This window comes from Balaenoptera borealis (assembly GCF_965194805.1).
Source record: "Balaenoptera borealis genome assembly, chromosome: 9".
In the NCBI taxonomy this organism is placed as follows: domain Eukaryota; kingdom Metazoa; phylum Chordata; class Mammalia; order Artiodactyla; family Balaenopteridae; genus Balaenoptera; species Balaenoptera borealis.
In genome coordinates, this window is record NC_138873.1 from 54,224,637 (window position 1) to 54,243,669 (window position 19,033).

Consider the following 19,033-nt stretch of genomic DNA (forward strand, 5'->3'; position numbering starts at 1 on the left):
GAGATGAGAGAGATTGGACACATGAGGAGGACAGGAGAACTAGAGCCACCATTGCTGGCTTTGAAACTGAAGGAAGGGGGCCTGTTCGACCTCAGATCAACCCCAACCAACAGCCATCAAAGAAACAAGGACCTCAGTCCTACAGCCACATGGAACTGAACGCATTCTGCCAACAGCTGGAATGAGTCTGGAAGTAGATTTTTTTCTAGAACTTCTTGATAAGTGCCCAGGTAGCCAACACCTTGATTTCAGCCTTGAGAGAGCCAGAGAACCTAGTTGAGCCAAGCCAGACTTCTGACTTACAGAACTGTGAGATAAGAAATCCATGTTGTTTTTAAAAGCTGCTAAATTTGTGGTAATTTGTTAATGCAACAATTAAAAAATAATTTTTTTAAAAAGTCATTATAACTTACATATATATGGAATTTCTTTTTCTAAATTAAGAAATAAGGAAATGAAGAGGAATATATGCAAGAACAGTTAAGCTTTTTTTGTGCTCTCAGTATAACCACATATATTTGAAACTACAAGTTGCATTACTGAAATATTTGTATCCCTCAACACTTTGGCGATAACAGTGAGAAAATGGCAAACATTTAGATTCTCAAGACTGCAAGCTACATTCTTTTTTGGCTCTTCACTCTCTTTACTTCCCACATGTAGGGGTTTTTGGATTTTTACCGGCAGTATTTAGGAATTACTCTTGGAATAGCACCAGCAGCCTATGTCCTCTCTCCCCAGTCTTCTCAGTCAATTATAAATTTTGATACAGTAATTTCTGAAGTCAGGTTTTTTCCTTCATTTGATGTGCTTTGTATGGTTAGCTCTCCACTTAGAAATTCAGCTAAAATGACTTGAATTTTTTTAATAATACTTTTAAACTACTCAGTTCTGTTCTGTAGGAGGGGGAAAGTTTAACTTTTAAAATACACAAGTAGCCTCACTGACACATCCTGGTGAAAGCTGAATATTTGAAGAAGCCATAGTTCCAATTAACCTTAAGAAAATATGCACTTAGGGGGATAAGTCCCATTTAAACTCAGTTGAAAATACTGAGTTAATTGTATATTGAAGGCAACAAAATATTTGCTGGAACCTGATACTTCTAAAATTAAATTTGAAAGCAAAAAAAGAGTTCTAAATATTTTTTCTCTCAAGATGTCCGTGATATTCCTATTTCAGACTTTAATTTTTTAACCTAGCACCCACAGAGCTGTATTTTCCTCTTACTTGCTACTCCCAATGAGCAGAGAGCTCAATCCAGTATATTGAAGGGGGTCCCCCATGCCCCCAAAAATTTAAATTTCCAAGTTTGTGAATGGCTGAGAAAAATAAAGCCTAACAGACTTTTTTTCTACAGAACTTCTCAGAGTCTTGAATGTGTAAATGTGGCACGTGAATTCTTGAGGTGGGGAGAGGCATTATTAGTAGGCAGAGTTTCCAGACTTGTTTTCCCATAGAACTAACCCTTATCTGGAGGACTGGGGTTGATCCAGAAATACTCTGCAATGAGATCAGAAAACAGATCCATTGGCACCCCCATCTTATCTATTAGGAGACTAAACCCCAGAAGGTTTTAGTCTTAGCTTGGTTAACTGAGTAGAAATTTTACTATTTTTGCCTATTTACCCTCCAAAATAAAACTCTACTAAAATAGTTTATTTAATTCATTAATACTGAACACTTTGGAAAACATGACACCCATATGGACTAAAATGTAAAGAAAAAATATCCAGAGATGTCTTTCACTTAACTATTATCAATCGCTGTTTAATTTGATTGTACTTATGTTGTGCTTCAGAAGGTGTCTCCTCCACTAACCTTCTCACCATTGGCCAAAGGCAGTTTCTTTCTGCTGGACTGTGAGCCAGCAGGGGGTCAGCGGCTCAGGTTCCCTGGTTTCAGGCAGGAAGCTGGCCCAGAGGGGACCCGTGGTCTTCCTCAGACTGCCAAGCTGAGCTCAGAATAAAGGTTTTATAGGTACTAAACAGGCAAAAAGCTGCTGTACGCTGTGGATTTCAAGTTCTTCAACAAAAGAAAGGCTTGCACCCATTCTATTCACAATCAGTGATTTAAAAGAACAATCAGGGGGCCTCCCTGGTGGCGCAGTGGTTGAGAATCTGCCTGCCAATGCAGGGGTCACAGGTTCGAGCCTTGGTCTGGGAAGATCCCACATGCCGCGGAGCAACTGGGCCCGTGAGCCACAACTACTGAGCCTGCGCGTCTGGAGCCTGTGCTCCGCAACAAGAGAGGCCGCGATAGTGAGAGGCCCGTGCACCGCGATGAAGAGTGGCCCCCGCTTGCCACAACTAGAGAAAGCCCTCGCACAGAAATGAAGACCCAACACAGCCATAAATTTAAAAATAAATAAATAAATAAAAGAGTAACTGTAGTACCATGTACAAAAAAAAAAAGAACAGTCAGCAAGATAGGGGTAGGGAATTAAGAGATACAATCTACTTATGTATAAAATGAAGCTACAAGGATATATTTTACAGCACAGGGAATATAGCCAATATTTTATAATAACTTTAAATGGAGTATAATCTATAAAAATATTGAATCACCTGAAACGAATATTGTAAATCAACTATACCTCAATTAAAATCTTTTCATGTAAAATATAAACAAAGGGACAGTTAGTCCACTTTGTAGCAGTGAAAAAGTCAGTCTGAAGAATATGAAAATATTCACCTCAAGACCGTCAGTATGCACATACTTTGGGTTGTTTCAACAGCCCTGTTTCTTTCTAACACAAGCTTCCAAAGTGGGAGCGAAATAAACGACACAGATCCCCAGCTTCCAATAGCCCTGGCCATTCACAGCCCAAAGGGTGATGTAACTTAGTCTGCAGTGGTCACCCATGGACCAGTTGGCTGCAGTCCTCACTGCCGGTGACGGTAGGCGGGTAGACGACACAGGTCACTATGCCCACCGGTCCCCGTGATTATCCTAGTGGACACACAACTCTCATTTTGATATCCGGCCTCATCAAAGTGCCTTTGCCTTTCAGATATTCTCCACTGCACAACGTGAAGCTACCAGAGGCAGACGACATCCAGTACCCGTCCATGCTTCTCCTCACTGCGGACCATGACGACCGCGTGGTCCCGCTTCACTCCCTGAAGTTCATTGCCACCCTTCAGTACCTGGTGGGCCGCAGTCGGAAGCAGAACAATCCCCTGCTTATCCACGTGGACACCAAGGCGGGCCACGGGGCTGGGAAGCCCACGGCCAAAGTAATAGAAGAAGTGTCAGACATGTTTGCATTCATAGCGCGCTGCCTGAACATCGACTGGATTCAGTAAATGGCATTTCCCACTCCCTTTGACCGCTGCGGAAAACCTCAAGGGCTCTCACACCATTAAAACCGAGAAACCACTGGGCGCAATGCCTCCCCACACGAACACTGTTCCTGCACTCGCGGACTGCAGCTGAACAGAACTGCCGTGGGAATTTTATCTTTTCTAGGCTTCTCCTTTTTAGCAGGCCCTTGGCGTTTCTTTTTCCACCCTGTGCAGGCACATATTTTAAAAGGAAAAAAAGGCATGTTCGGATAAATAGCTAATGGCAGCCAACACATTGTGAATATTAGATTGCTGAATTCAGAGTCATGGTCAGGCATACTTCATATAGAGCACCTCAGTGAAACTTGCTTCTCTAACTATAACCAATATACCTTTACATAAATGTGAGACTTGTTCTCCTGAAAAAGACTTCTTTGCAACAATAATAAATGTTATTTAAGAATGAGAGGCTTTATTTCTGGTTCCTTTGTGTTGAGGAGCAACCCCAGAAGTGCAGTCATTCTGCACTGCGTCCTGTCACTTGTCTGTGGGAATAAGCGAGGAAGTCATAGACTGTAAGCGCTGCACGGAGGCGGAGTGCGTCCATCTAGCTCCCTTGTTTATGGTGAGGAAGCTATTAGAGGTGGCTTACTGTCTTTCTTACATATTAACCACTCAGCCAGCTGATCGTCTCCTCAGGGGCTCTTTTGGTTTGGATGCCTCCTAAAAATCAGTGGACCTGAAACTTCAGATTATTCACCTCTTTGTCTGTCAGTTTGGTTACAAAGTATTCGTGGAAATCAGAGTACCTAGGATTCGAAAACTAAGAGACCACATGAGTGAACTATCCAAATTCATCTTACAATTAGAAATTTCAGCATTTGCCAAGCAGTTCTTCCCCCCATAGACCACTTCCTGGAAATAAAAATAGTCATACTTTAAAAAGTGTGTCTCCCCAGCCTTAAATCGTTAAGAGGAGGATATATCATTCCTCAAACTTGTCCATTAAAAAAAAAAAAAATTCAGGCATTTGTTTTAACATTTTATGAAATACTATTCCTTTGGGTATCAGTTTGGGAGGTGGTGATCTAATTTATGAGAAAAAAAACCCAGCTTCTTCTTTGTCTTGCTTCATGAGATATCACAAAACTTACTTACTATTTTGTATAAAGTATTTTAACCTTAAAAAATTAGTTTAAAAGATTACTTCATTAATCTAATAGCTTGTTCTTTTCCAGGTAAGTGCTATTTTCCAAATCATACATGCCTGTGCTTCTCTTGAGACCTCTACCTCTCAAACTGTGGTCTAAAGTTAGACACACTATTTTCTGTCCAGCTTATCACTACATACAAGCTCAGTTGAAAGGTGGATACATGGTTTGGCTTTTCTCTTCTACAGTTATGTTTTCTATCACTGTTGGTTTAAATAAGCACTGTATATAATGCAGCTGTCGTTGAACATATGATTCATTATGAGCCCCTCCACCCAATCCCTGGAGAAAAAGTATGCCACTAGCTAGCAGTGCATGCAGGGGTTGACACCACCATCATCTACCTGGAGAGAAGCTAACACTAGCTAAATGCCATGTAACTGCTGACCAGCATGACAGGAAAAAAAAAAAATGTATTTGTCTAGATAAGGCAAAGGCAGCCTTTATCCTAGACCAGCTGGGTCATTTGAGGTGCAGACAGCTGAGTTGTACGCATTCAGTCCAGAGCATTTGCAAGTTTGCACAGAATCCAGCTACACTTTCCCACTGAGGTTTTCTGCTTAGCAGCAGAAAGTGGAAGTACAGTGTGTAGAGTCTCAGCTTCAAGAGAAATCAGGACCAGGTTCAAGTCCCAACTGTCATTTAGTCACTGCTGATTATGAGGAATAAACAAGCTAATATACTTACACGCGCCTAGTGTATAATTGGACTCCAATTGGGAGTTTTCTTTCCCAAGCTAATTTTCATATCGAGATTTTAGCTGGACAACTGAGCGCACAGACTGAAGGTAGCTTTTTTACACCTTAAACACTGGACAACTTAGAGGTTGGGCTCCTCCGCAGATCTCAGAGTGCCTTTCTTACTAGACGCCACCCTCCTCTGTGTCCTGTGCTCTGCCCCTCTGCTCTGTCTTATGCTGCTCTCTGGTGTTTTGAGGAAAAAAGCTGCATATGTTCCCCAGGTGGTCTAACTGCCTTGTCACAGGGCCTTGCAAACACGCCACAGAGCGTTTGCTATCTTAGTAAGGTAAAGTCACATTTATAATGTTTAATATGTACACACCTGGAATATTGTAAAACTTTGCAATTAGTCATGTTTCCTAATACTCCCACTAAAGCTTAGGCAGTTACACACAAATGGTGCTGCCAGTATGAAAGGTTACATTTCAGCTAAGAAAGTCTGTCACCAAATGCTCCATATTTATCAGATAACTTTACCAGCCTCAGGGATTTCCCTGGGCAGACCGCATAGCCAGTGCCCAGAAGGCTTACAGAGCCTCAAAGATGAGTTAAGGCCAGACTGGAAAGCTGTAAGGGGGGCTGTAAAAAAAGCGAAGGTCAGACTATAAGGGGGTAGTCAGGAAGGCCAGTGGGATGAGGGCTGAGGCCAATGAATAAGGACCATTTAGCTGTATTTTGCATCCATTCATATTCTAGGGGCTGGGAGTGCAAAGAGAAAAAGTCCTGCCCTGATGAAGTTGAGACTCCAGGGGGAGGAAACAGGTGATAAACTATGTCCTCGGTCCCCTGTGCTCTAAGCTTTCTGTGTGTGTGGATATGTTTGTCCTCAAGCAACCTTACAAACCATTTGCTACCCTTACCCCCATTTGGCAAAGGCCCAAGTTTACCAGCCAGGAAGCAAGCAGGCAGGGTGGTTAACCCTGGCAGCAGGACCCTGGAGACGGCACTCTTACCCACTAGTCTAGTAAGAAGACAAAAAAGCAAGAGGCTTCCCATTCAAGATGGTGACTAGGAAGGTCCTGAACTTACCTCCTCTCATGGACACAGCTAATCAACAGCTGCATACAGAACAATGCGCTTTGAAAGAAACCTAAAAACTAGGTGAGCAACTCCTACACATGAGGTGAAAGAGAAGAAACCCACACGGAACCGGGTAGAAGAGGCTGAGACACAATCTCATGATACACCCCACCCCTGACACAGCCACCCACAGTCAGGAGGGGACCCACAACTCCGAGCTTCTCCATGAGGAGCAAAGGGTTTGGACCTCACATCTGGCACCCCAGCATTTAAGACTTGCATCTAAGAGACGAGCCTCCAAAATATTTAGCTTTGAAAGCCAACAGGGCTTGCATCCATGAGACCCACCAAGATATAGCAAACAAGAAACAATTTTTTAAATTTGTTTTGGTTTTTTCTCTCTAGTCTCATTTTTAATTTAATTTTAAGAAAAGTTTAATATATTTAATATATTAAAAAATACCTCACACCAGTCAGAATGGCTATCATCAAAAAGTCTACAAATAATAAATGCTGGAGAAGGTGTGAAGAAAAGGGAACCCTCCTACACTGTTGGTGGGAATGTAAATTGGTGCAGCTACTATGGAAAACAGTATGGAGGTTCCTTAAACCAAAAATAGAGTTACCATATGATCCTACAATCCCACTCCTGGGCATATATCCAGAAAAGACAAAAACTCTAATTTGAAAAGATACATGCACCCCAATGTTCATAGTAGCACTATTTACAATAGCCAAGACATGGAAGCAAACTAAATGTCCATCGACAGATGAATGGATAAAGAAGATGTGTACACACACACACAAACACACACACAGGAATGTTACTAAACCATAAAGAAGAATGCCATTTGCAGCAACATGGATTGACCTAGAGATTATCATACTAAGTGAAGTAAGCCAGACAGAGATAAATACCACATGATATCGCTTATACATGGGACCTTAAAAAAAAAAAAAAGTTACAGATGAACTTATTTACAAAACAGAAAGAGATTCCCAGACATAGAAAACAAACTTAACTGTTATCAAAGGGGAAGGAGGGGAGGGGAGAGAGGGATAAATTAGGAGGTTGGGATTAACATATGCACACTACTATATACAAAATAGATAACCAACAAGGACCTACTGTATAGCACAGGGAACTGTACTCAATATTTTGCAATAAGCTATAAGGGAAAAGAATCTGAAAAGGAACATGTATATATGTATGTATGTATAACTGAATCACTGTTCTGTACACCTGAAACTAACATGACACTGTAAATCAACTATCATTCAATTAAATAAATTAATTAAAAATTTTTTAAAAGATCTACATAGGGACTTCCCTGGTGGTCCAGTGGTAAAGAATCGGCCTTCCAATTCAGGGGATGCAGGTTCAATCCCTGGTCGGGGAACTAAGATGCCACATGCCGCGGGGCAACTAAGCCCTGGGGCCACAACTACTGAGCTCTTGCACCTCAATGAGAGAGGCCATGTGCCACAAACTACAGAGCCCATGCTCCCTGGAGCCCACATGCCACAACTAGAGAGAAAACCCGCATGCCGCAACTAGAGAGAAGCCTGCATGCCGCAACAAAGACCCAACGCAGCCAAAAAAAATAAATTAAATAAAATATTTTTTTTTAATTTAAAAAATAAAAAAGATCTACTTAGTAACTTTCAAATATACAATACAGTATTATTAACTATAGTCACCATACTGTACATTACACCCCCAGAACTTATAACTGGAAGTTTGTACCTTTGACCACCTTCACTCAATTTAACCACCCAAAAAACAGTTCTTTAAGGGCTCACGCAGACTCATCTGGCTCACCCCCAGGGTCCAGCAGAGAGTCCTCCGCCTGAAAAGTGCCCAGTCTTTCTGTGAAAGACACCTACCGGCTCATCTTAAAGCTTTGGCCCGAGGGGCAAGATTCTAATTGAACACACATCTGGAAGCCTACTGAAACACTCTCCAAAGTCCACACAGGCTGGTGGGGCCATATTTGCACTCTCCCTCCACTTCACTCTAGGTCACTAATACCTCCCAGAAAGACCTTGTGCATACACCTAGTGCCCTGGTTTTTGTGACACCCACTGATCACGTGGCTCTAGTGGCCAGTGGGTCCTGTAGGACTGTAGCAAATGGACAAACAGTTCTTAACTGGCTAACCACCCCAGGGCACAGCACAGAGACAGCAGACTGAAATGCACCCCCAGACTTCCTGTGAAAGAGGCCTATTAGCTTATCTTCATAGCTGTGGCCTGAGGAGCAGACTCCTAACTAAACACATCTAAGGGCTGATTATAATCCTCTCCAGAGATCACGGAGGCCAGTGGGTGTCATCCTCACGCTCTCCCTCTGTCCTGCCCTACATCACCAGCATCTCCAGGAAAAGAGCCTGTGATACGTGTGGTGCCCCAACTTCTGTGGCTGTGCTACATCCCTTGATAGCCTGAGTCTGGTGGCCAGCAAGGCCTGTGTTCATGGGGCTTGTGTTCTTGTGTTAATGGGACAGCTGCAAACAAAGAAACTTCTTAACTAGCTATTACCTCAGGGCTCAGTGCAAAGAGGGCAGACAGATATGCCCATCTGCCCCTGAAAGAGCTATATTTGCACATTTGAAAAGCTGCTGCCTGAGGGCCTAGCTTCCAATCAGCCTGCACCTAGGTGCTGACTGAGATCCACCCCTTTTGGGACACCAACAGGTCTTTGCACACCCTCAACTACCAGAAACCACTAAGAATAAAGTAGGCTGCTTGAACAATCACAAAGATTTGAGACAACCAAGAGCTAGAGCAGGGTGGAACAATAAGGTTCACCTCCTACACAAGGCCGCTCCTTCAAGACTGGGAGAGGTGACTGTTTTAGCTAATGAATAGAAAAATAACACAGACTGTCAAAGAAAATGAATAAACAAAAGGAATATGTTCCAAACAAAAGAACAAGATAAAACCTTAGAAAAACCCTTAATGAAACAGAGATAAGTGAAAATTTACCTAGTAAAGGGTTCAAAGTTACAAACATAAAGATGCTCACCAAATACATATGCACCCAACATAGGAGCACCTCAATACATAAGGCAAATACTAACAGCCATAAAAGGGGAAACTGACAGTAACACAATGATAGTGGGGCACTTTAACAACCTGCTTTCACCAATGGACACATCAGACAGTAAAATCAATAAGGAAACACAGGTGTTAAATGACACATTAAACCAGATGGACTTAATTGATATTTATAGAGCATACGTTCCAAAAGCAGCAGAATACATATTCTTCTTAAGTGCACATGGAACATTCTCCAGGATAGATCAAATATTGGGTCACAGATCAAGCCTCAGTAAATTTAAGAAAACTGAAATCATATCAAGGATCTTTTCGGACCAAAACACTATGAGATTAGAAATAAATTACAGGAAAAAAATGTAAAAAACACAAACACGTGGAGACTAAAACAATATATATTACTAAACAACCAATGGATCACCAAAGAAATCAAAGAGAAAATCAAAAAATACCTAGAGACAAATGAAAAGGAAAACATGATGATCCAGAATCTATGGGACACAGCAAAAGCAGTTCTAGTAGGGAAGTTTATAGCAATACAATATTATCTCAGGAAACAAGAAAAATCTCAAATAAACAATCTAACCTTATACCTAAACCAACTAGAGAAAGAACAAACAAAACCCGAAGTTAGTAAAAGGAAAGAAATCATAAAGATCAAAGTGGAAATAAATGAAATAGAGATGAAAAAAACAACAGAAAAGATAAGTGAAACTAAAAGCTGCTTCTTTGAAAAGATAATCAAAATTGATAAACCTTTATCCAGGCTCATCAAGAAAAAAAGGGAGAGGGCTCAAATCAATAAAGTCAGAAATGAAAAAGGAGAAGTTACAACTGACACCACAGAAATACAAAGGATCATAAGAGACTACTACAAGCAACTCTGGACAAATTCTTAGAAACATACAACCTTCCAAGACTGAACCAGGAAGAAATAGAAAACATGAAGAGACCAATCACAAGTACTGAAATTGAAACTGTGATTTCAAAACTTCCAACAGGGACTTCCCTGGTGGTGCAGTGGTTAAGAAACCACCTGCCAATTCAGGGTACACGGGTTCAAGCCCTGGTCCAGGAAGATCCCACATGCTGCAAAGCAACTAAGCCCGTGTGCCACAACTACTGAGCCTGCGCCCTAGAGCCCGCGAGCCACAACTACTGAGCCTGCACTCTAGAGCCTGTGAGTCACAACTACCAAGCCTGCATGCCACAATTACTGAAGCCTGCACACCTAGAGCCCATGCACTGCAACAAGAGAAGCCACCACAATGAGAAGCCCATGCACCTCAACAAAGAGTAGCCCCCACTCAACGCAATTAGAGAAAGCCCGCGGGCAGCAATGAAGACCCAACGCAGCCATAAATAAATAAATAAATAAATAAAATTGATTCTTTAAAAAAAATTGGAAAATTGTTTTAAAAATAAAATCTTCCAACAAACAAGAGTCCAGGACCAGATGGCTTCACAGGCAAATTCTATCAAACATTTAGAGAAGAGCTAACACATATCCTTCTGAAGCTCTTCTAAAAAACTGCAGAGGGAGGCTTCCCTGGTGGCAGAGTGGTTAAGAATCCACCTGCCAATGCAGGAGACACATGTTCGAGCCCTGGTCTGGGAAGATCCCACATGCCGCGGAGCAACTAAGCCTGTGCACCACAACTACCGAGCCTGTGCTCTAGAGCCCGTGCTCTGCAACAAGAGAAGCCACCACAGTGAGAAGCCTGTGCACTGCAACAAAGAGTAGCCCCTGCTCGCCACAACTAGAGAAAGCCTGCACGCAGCAATGAAGACCCAATGCAGCCAAAAATAAAGAAATGAATAAACTTATTTTTTAAAAAAAACAACTGCAGAGGAAGGAACACTCCCAAACTCATTCTATGAGGCCACTATCACCCTGATACCAAAAGCAGACAAAGATACCACAAAAAAAAGAAAATTATAGGCCAATATCACTGAGAAACATAGATGCAAAAATTCTCAAAAAATACTAGCAAACCAAATCCAACAATACATTAAAAGGACCATACACCATGATCAAGTGAGATTTACCCCAGGGATGCAAGGATTTTTCAATATACGTAAACCAATCAGTGTGATACACCACATTAGCAAATTGAAGAATAAAAACCATATGATCATCTCAATAGATGTAGGAAAAGCTTTTCACAAAATTCAACACCCATTTATGATAAAAACTCTCCAGAAAGTGGGCATAGAGGGAACATACCTCAACATAATAAAGGCCATATATGACGAACCCACAGCAAACATCATTTTCAACAGTGAAAAGCTGAAAGTATTTCCTCTAGAGATCAGAAACAAGACAAGGGTGTCCACTCTCACCATCTTTTTTTTTTTTTTTTTTTGGCTGCATTGGGTCTTTGTTGCTGCACGCAGACTTTCTCCAGTTGTGGCAAGCGGGGGCTACTCTTCATTGTGGTGTGCAGGTTCCTCATTGTGGCGGATTCTCTTGTTGCAGAGAACAGGCTCTAGGCATGTGGGCTTCAGTAGTTGTGGTGTGGGCTCAGTAGTTGTGGCTCACAGGCGCTAGAGCACAGGTTCAGTAGTTGTGCTGCATGGGCTTAGTTGCTCCACGGTATGTGGAATCTTCCCGGACCAGGGCTCAAATCTGTGTCCACTGCATTGGCAGGTGGGTTCTTAACCACTATGCCACCAGGGAAGTCCCATCACCACTTTTATTCAACATAGTTTTGGAAGTCCTAGCCATGGTAATCAGAGAAGAAAAATAAAAGGAATCCAAATTGGAAAGGAAGAAGTAAAACTATCACCTTTTACAGATGATATGATACTATACATACAAAATCCTGAAGATGCTACCAGAAAACTACTAGAGCTCATCAATGAATTCAATAAAGTTGCAGGATACAAAATTAATACACAGAAAATCTCTTGCATTCCTATACACTAAAAATGAAAGATCAGAAAGAGAAATGAAGGAAACAATCCCATTTACCATTGCATCAAAAAGAATAAAATACCTAGGAATAAACATACCTAAGGAAGCAAAACACCTGGACTCAGGAAACTATAAGACACTGATGAAAAAAATTGAAGATGACACAAACAGATGGATAGATATACCACATTCTTGGATCAGAATACTCAATATTGTGAAAATGACTATACTACCCAAAGCAATATATAGGTTCAATGCAATCCCTATCAAATTACCAATGGCATTTTTCACAGACTAGAACAAAAAATTTTACCATTTATATGGAAACACAAAAGACCCTGAATAGCCAACCAATCTTAAGGAAAATGCAGCTGGAGTAATCAGACTCCCTGACTTCACACTGTATTACAAAGCTACAGTAATCAAAACAGTATGGTAGTGGCACAAAAACAGAAATAAAGATCAATGGAACAGGATAGAAAGTCCAGACATAAACTCATGCACCTATGGTCAACTAATCTATGACAAAGGAAGCAAGAATATACAGTGGAGAAAAGACAGTCTCTTCAATAAGTGGTGCTGGAAAAAACTGGACAGCCACATGTAAAAGAAAGAAATCAGAACACTCCCTAACACCATACACAAAAATAAACTCAAAATGGATTAGAGATCTAAATGTAAGACTGAATATTATAAAACTGTTAGAGGAAAACATGGGCAGAACACTCTCTGACATAAATAGCAGCAATATCTCTTTGGAGCCACCTCCTAGAGTAATGAAAATAAAACAAAAATAAATAAATGGGACCTAATTAAACTTAAAAGCTTTTGCACATCAAAGGAAACCATAAACAAAATGAAAAGTCAACCTACAGAATGGGAGACAGTATTTGCAAATGATGTAACTGACAAGGGCTTAATTTCCAAAATATACAAACAACTCATGCAATTCAATAGCAAAAAACCAAACAACCCAATCAAGAAATGGGCAGAAGATCTAAATAGACACTTCCCCAAAGAAGACATACAGATGGCCAAAAAGCATATGAAAATATGCTCAACATCATTAATTATCAGAGAAATGTAAATCAAAACTACAATGAGGTTATCATCTCACACTGGTCAGAATGGCTATCATGAAAAAGTGTACGAACAGGGCTTCCCTGGTGGCGCAGTGGTTGAGAATCTGCCTGCCAATGCAGGGGACACGGGTTCGAGCCCTGGTCTGGGAAGATCCCACATGCCACGGAGCAACTAGGCCCGTGAGCCACAACTACTGAGCCTGCACGTCTGGAGCCTGTGCTCCGCAACAAGAGAGGCCACGATAGTGAGAGGCCCACGCACGGCGATGAAGAGTGGCCCCCGCTTGCTGCAACTGGAGAAAGCCCTCACACAGAAACGAAGACCCAACACAGCCAAAAATAAATAAATAAACAAAATTTTTTTTAAAAAGCAGTGTTGAGTAGAAAAAGTGAGAAAGGGAATGAAATCCATAATTCTGAAGCACTCAAATAAGATTTTAAAACAAAACAAAACAAAATACAAAACAAAAAGTGTACGAACAGGGAGACCTTCAAGATGGTGGAGGAGTAAGATGTGGAAATCACCTTCCTCCCCACAAATACATCAGAAATACATCTACATGTGGAACAACTCCTACAGAACACCTACTGAATGCTGGCAGAAGACCTCAGACATCCCAAAAGGCAGGAAACTCCCCACGTACCTGGGTACGGCAAAAGAAAAAAGAAAAAACAGAGAGAAAAGAATAGGGACAGAACCCGCACCTCTGGGAGGGAGCTGTGAAGGAGGAAAATTTTCCACACACTAGGAAGCCCCTTCACTGGCGGAGACGGGGGGTGGCGGGGGGGAAGCTTCAAAGCCACAGAGGAGAGCACAGCAATAGGGGTGCAGAGGGCAAAGCAGAGAGATTCCTGCACAGAGGACAGGTGCCGACCAGCACTCACCAGCCCGAGAGGCCTGTCTGCTCACCCGCTGGGGCGGGCGGGGGCTGGGAGCTGAGGCTCAGGCTTGGGAGGTCAGAGCCCAGGGAGAGGACTGGGGTTGGCTGCGTGAACACAGCCTGAAGGGGTCTAGTGCGCCAGAGCTAGCCGGGAGGGAGTCCAGGAAAAAGTCTGGAACTGCCTAAGAGGCAAGACACAATTGTTTCAGGGTGCACGAGGAGAGGAGATTCAGAGCACTGCCTAAATGAGCTCCAGAGATAGGCGCAAGCTGCAGCTATCAGCTCGGGCCCCAGAAACGGGCATGAAACACTAAGTCTCCAGCTGCAGCTCCCAAGAAGCCTGTGTGCAAGCACAGGTCACTATCCACACCGCCCCTCCCCAGAGCCTGTGCAGCCCACCACTGCCAGGGTCCCGTAATCCAGGGACAACTTCCCCGGGAGAACACACGGCGCGCCTCAGGCTGGTGCAACGTCACGCCGGCCTCTGCAGCCACAGGCTCGCCACACACTCCGTACCCCTCCCTCCCCCGGGCCTGAGTGAGCCAGAGCCCCCTAATCAGCTGCTCCTTTAACCCTGTCCTGCCTGAGCGAAAAACAGATGCCCTCAGGCGACCTACTCGCAGAGGCAGGGCCAAATCCAAAGCTGAACAACAGGAGCTGTGCGAACAAAGAAGAGAAAGGGAAATCTCTCCCAGCAGCCTCAGGAGCAGCGGATTAAATCTCCACAGTCAACTTGATGTACCCTGCATCTGTGGAATACCTGAATACACAACAAATCATCCCAACGTTGAGGCGGTGGACTTTGGGAACAACGGTAGACTTGGGGTCTGCTCTCTGCATCTAATTTGTTTCTGGTCTTATGTTTATCTTAGTTTAGTATTTAGAGTTTATTATCATTGGTAGATTTCTTTATTAATTTGGTTGCTCTCTTCCTTTTTTTTTAATGTATAGATATATATATTTTTTCCTTTTTCTCTTTTTTTGACTGTGTATGTGTATGCTTCTTTGTATGATTTTTATCCATATAACATTGCTTTTACCATTTCTCCTAGGGTTCTGTCTGTTTTTTGTTTGTTTTCTGTATAGTTTTTAGTGCTTGCTATCATTGGTGGATTTGTTTTCTGGTTTGGTTGCTCTCTTCTTTCTTTTTCTTTTTTATTACTTTTTAATCTTTTTATTTTAAATAATTTTTTTATTTTTTATTTTAATAACTTTCTTTTATTTTTTTTCTTTCTTTTTTTTTTCTCCCTTTTCTTCTGAGCCTTGTGGCTGACAGGGTCTTGGTGCTCCGGCCGGGTGTCAGGCCTCTGCCTCTGAGGTGGGAGAGCCAAGTTCAGGACATTAGTCCAGCAGAGACCTCCCAGCTCCACGTAATATCAAACAGTGAAAGCTCTCAGAGAGATCTCCATCTCAACGCTAAGAACCAGCTCCACTCAACGACCAGCAAGCTACAGCACTGGACACCCTATGCCAAACAAATAGCAAGACAGGAACACAACCCCACCCATTAGGAGAGAGGCTGCCTAAAATCATAATAAGGTCACAGACACCCCAAAACACACCACCGGATGTTGTCCTGCCCACCAGAAAGACAAGATCCAGCCTCATCCTCCAGAACACAGGCAACAGTCCCCTCCACCTACACAACCCACTGAACCAACCTTAGCCACTGGGGGCAGACACCATAAACAACAGGAACTATGAACCTGCAGCCTGCGAAAAGGAGACCCCAAACACAGTAAGTTAGGCAAAATGAGAAGACAGAGAAACACACAGCAGATGAAGGAGCAAGGTAAAAACCCAGCAGACCAAATAAATGAAGAGGAAATAGGCAGTCTACCTGAAAAAGAATTCAGAGTAATGATAGTAAAGATGATCCAAAATCTTGGAAACAGAATGGACAAAATACAAGAAACGTTTAACAAGGACATAGAAGAACTGAAGAGCAAACAAACAATGATAAACAACACAATAAATGAAATTAAAAATTCTCTAGAAGGAATCAATAGCAGAATAACTGAGGCAGAAGAATGGATAAGTGACCTGGAAGATAAAATAGTGGAAATAACTACTGCAGAGCAGAATAAAGAAGAATGAAAAGAATTGAGGACAATCTCAGAGACCTCTGGGACAACATAAAACACACCAACATTCGAATTATAGGGGTCCCAGAAGAAGAAGAGAAAAAGAAAGGGACTGAGAAAATATTTGAAGAGATTATAGTTGAAAACTTCCCTAACATGGGAAAGGAAATAGTTAATCAAGTCCAGGAAGCACAGAGAGTCCCATACAGGATAAATCCAAGGAGAAACATGCCAAGACACATATTAATTAAACTATCAAAAATTAAATACAAAGAAAAAAATACTAAAAGCAGCAAGGGAAAAGCAACAAATAACATACAAGGGAATCCCCATAAGGTTAAGAGCTGATCTTTCGGCAGAAACTCTGCAAGCCAAAAAGGTGTAGCAGGACATATTTAAAGTGATGAAAGGGCAGAACCTACAACCAAGATTACTCTACCCAGCAAGGATCTCATTCAGATTTGACGGAGAAATTAAAAGCTTTACAGACAAGCAAAAGCTAAGAGAATTCAGCACCACCAAACCAGCTTTACAACAAATGCTAAAGGAACTTCTTTAGGCAGGAAACACAAGAGAAGGAAAAGACCTACAATAACAAACCCAAAACGTTTAAGAAAATGGTAATAGGAACATACATATCAATAATTACCTTAAATGTAAATGGATTAAATGCTCCAACCAAAAGACACAGACTGGCTGAATGGATCCAAAACAAGACCTGTATATATGCTGTCTACAGGAGACCCCCTTCAGACCTAGGGACACATACAGACTGAAAGTGAGGGGATGGAAAAAGATATTCCATGCAAATGGAAATCAAAAGAAAGCTGGAGAAGCAATTCTCATATCACACCAAAGAGACTTTAAAATAAAGACTATTACAAGAGAAAAAGAAGGACACTACATAATGATCAAAGGTCAATCCAAGAAGAAGATACAACAATTGTAAATATTTATGCACCCAACATGGGGCACCTCAATACATAAGGCAAATGCTAACAGCCATAAAAGGGGAAATCGACAGCAACACAATCATAGTAGGGAACTTTAACACCCCACTTTCACCAATGGACAGATCATCCAAAATGAAAATTAATAAGGAAACACAAGCTTTAAATGATACATTAAACAAGATGGACTTAATTGATATTTATAGGACATTCCACCCAAAAACAACAGAATACACATTTTTCTCAAGTGCTCATGGAACATTCTCCAGGATAGATCATATCTTGGGTCACAAATCAAGCCTTGGTAAATTTATGAAAACTGAAATCGTATCAAGTATCTTTTCTGACCACAACAATATTAGCCTAGATATCAATTACAGGAAAATATCTGTAAAAAATACAAACACATGGAGGCTAAACAACACACTACTTAATAACCAAGAGATCACTGAAGAAATCAAAGAGGAAATCAAAAGATATCTAGAAACAAATGACAATGAAAACACAATGACCCCAAACCTATGGGATGCAGCAAGAGCAGTTCTAAGAGGAAAGTTTATAGCAATACAATCCTACCTCAGGAAACAAGAAACATCTCAAATAACCTAACCTTACACCTAAAGCAATTAGAGAAAAAAGAACAAAAAAACCCCAAAGTTAGCAGAAGGGAAGAAATCATCAAGACCAGATCAGAAATAAATGAAAAAGAAATGAAGGAAACTATATCAAAGATCAATAAAACTAAAAGCTGGTTCTTTGAGAAGATAAACAAAATGGATAAACCATTAGCCAGACTCATCAAGAAAAAAAGAGAGAAGACTCAAATCAATAGAATTAAAAATGAAAAAGGAGAAGTAACAACTGACACTGCAGAAATACAAGGATCATGAGAGATTACTACAAGCAACTATATGCCAATAAAATGGACAACCTGGAAGAAATGGACAAATTCTTAGAAAAGCACAACCTTCCGAGACTGAACCAGGAAGAAATAGAAAATATAAACAGACCATCATAAGCACTGAAATTGAGACTGTGATTAAAAATCTTCCACCAAAAAAAGCCCAAGACCAGATGGCTTCACAGGTGAATTCTATCAAACATTTAGAGAAGAGCTAACACCCATCCTTCTCAAACTCTTCCAAAATATAGCAGAGGGAGGAACACTCCCAAACTCATTCTACGCAGCCACCATCACCCTGATACCAAAACCAGACAAAGATGTCACAAAGAAAGAAAACTACAGGCCAATATCACTGATGAACATAGATGCAAAAACCCTCAACAAAATACTAGCAAACAGAATCCAACAGCACATTAAAAGGATCATACACCATGATCAAGTGGGGTTTATCCCAGGAATGCAAGGATTCTTCAATATATGCAAATCAATCAATGTGATACACCATACTAACAAATTAAGGGAGAAAAACCATATGATCATCTCAATAGATGCAGAAAAAGCTTTCGACAAAATTCAACACCCATTTATGATAAAAACCCTCCAGAAAGTAGGCATAGAGGAAACTTTCCTCAACATAAAAAAGGCCATATATGACAAACCCACAGACAACATCGTTCTCAATGGTGAAACTCTGAAACCATTTCCACTAAGATCAGGAACAAGACAAGGTTGTCTACTCTTACCACTATTATTCAACATAGTTTTGGAAGTTTTAGCCACAGCAGTCAGAGAAGAAAATGAAATAAAAGGAATCCAAAACAGAAAAGAAGAAGTAAAGCTGTCACTGTTTGCAGATGACATGACACTATACATAGAAAACCCAAAGATGCTACCAGA

General features: G+C 41.3%; 1 protein-coding gene and 1 long non-coding RNA gene across 3 annotated transcripts in view; one reads left to right on the forward strand and one right to left on the reverse strand.

Moving 5' to 3' along the window:
* The window catches only part of PREP (prolyl endopeptidase), a 138,087-nt gene extending 134,334 nt beyond the window's left edge, over positions 1 to 3,753 (forward strand). For both annotated transcript variants that reach the window (XM_082405233.1, XM_082405234.1), the window contains exon 15: positions 3,014 to 3,753. In XM_082405233.1, the coding sequence (XP_082261359.1) occupies positions 3,014 to 3,308 (295 nt within the window). In that variant the 3' untranslated portion in view covers positions 3,309 to 3,753. The remainder of the gene's footprint in view (positions 1 to 3,013) is intronic.
* The window catches only part of LOC309634822, a 111,784-nt gene that overhangs the window by 12,645 nt on the left and 80,106 nt on the right, over positions 1 to 19,033 (reverse strand). The window lies entirely within an intron of this gene.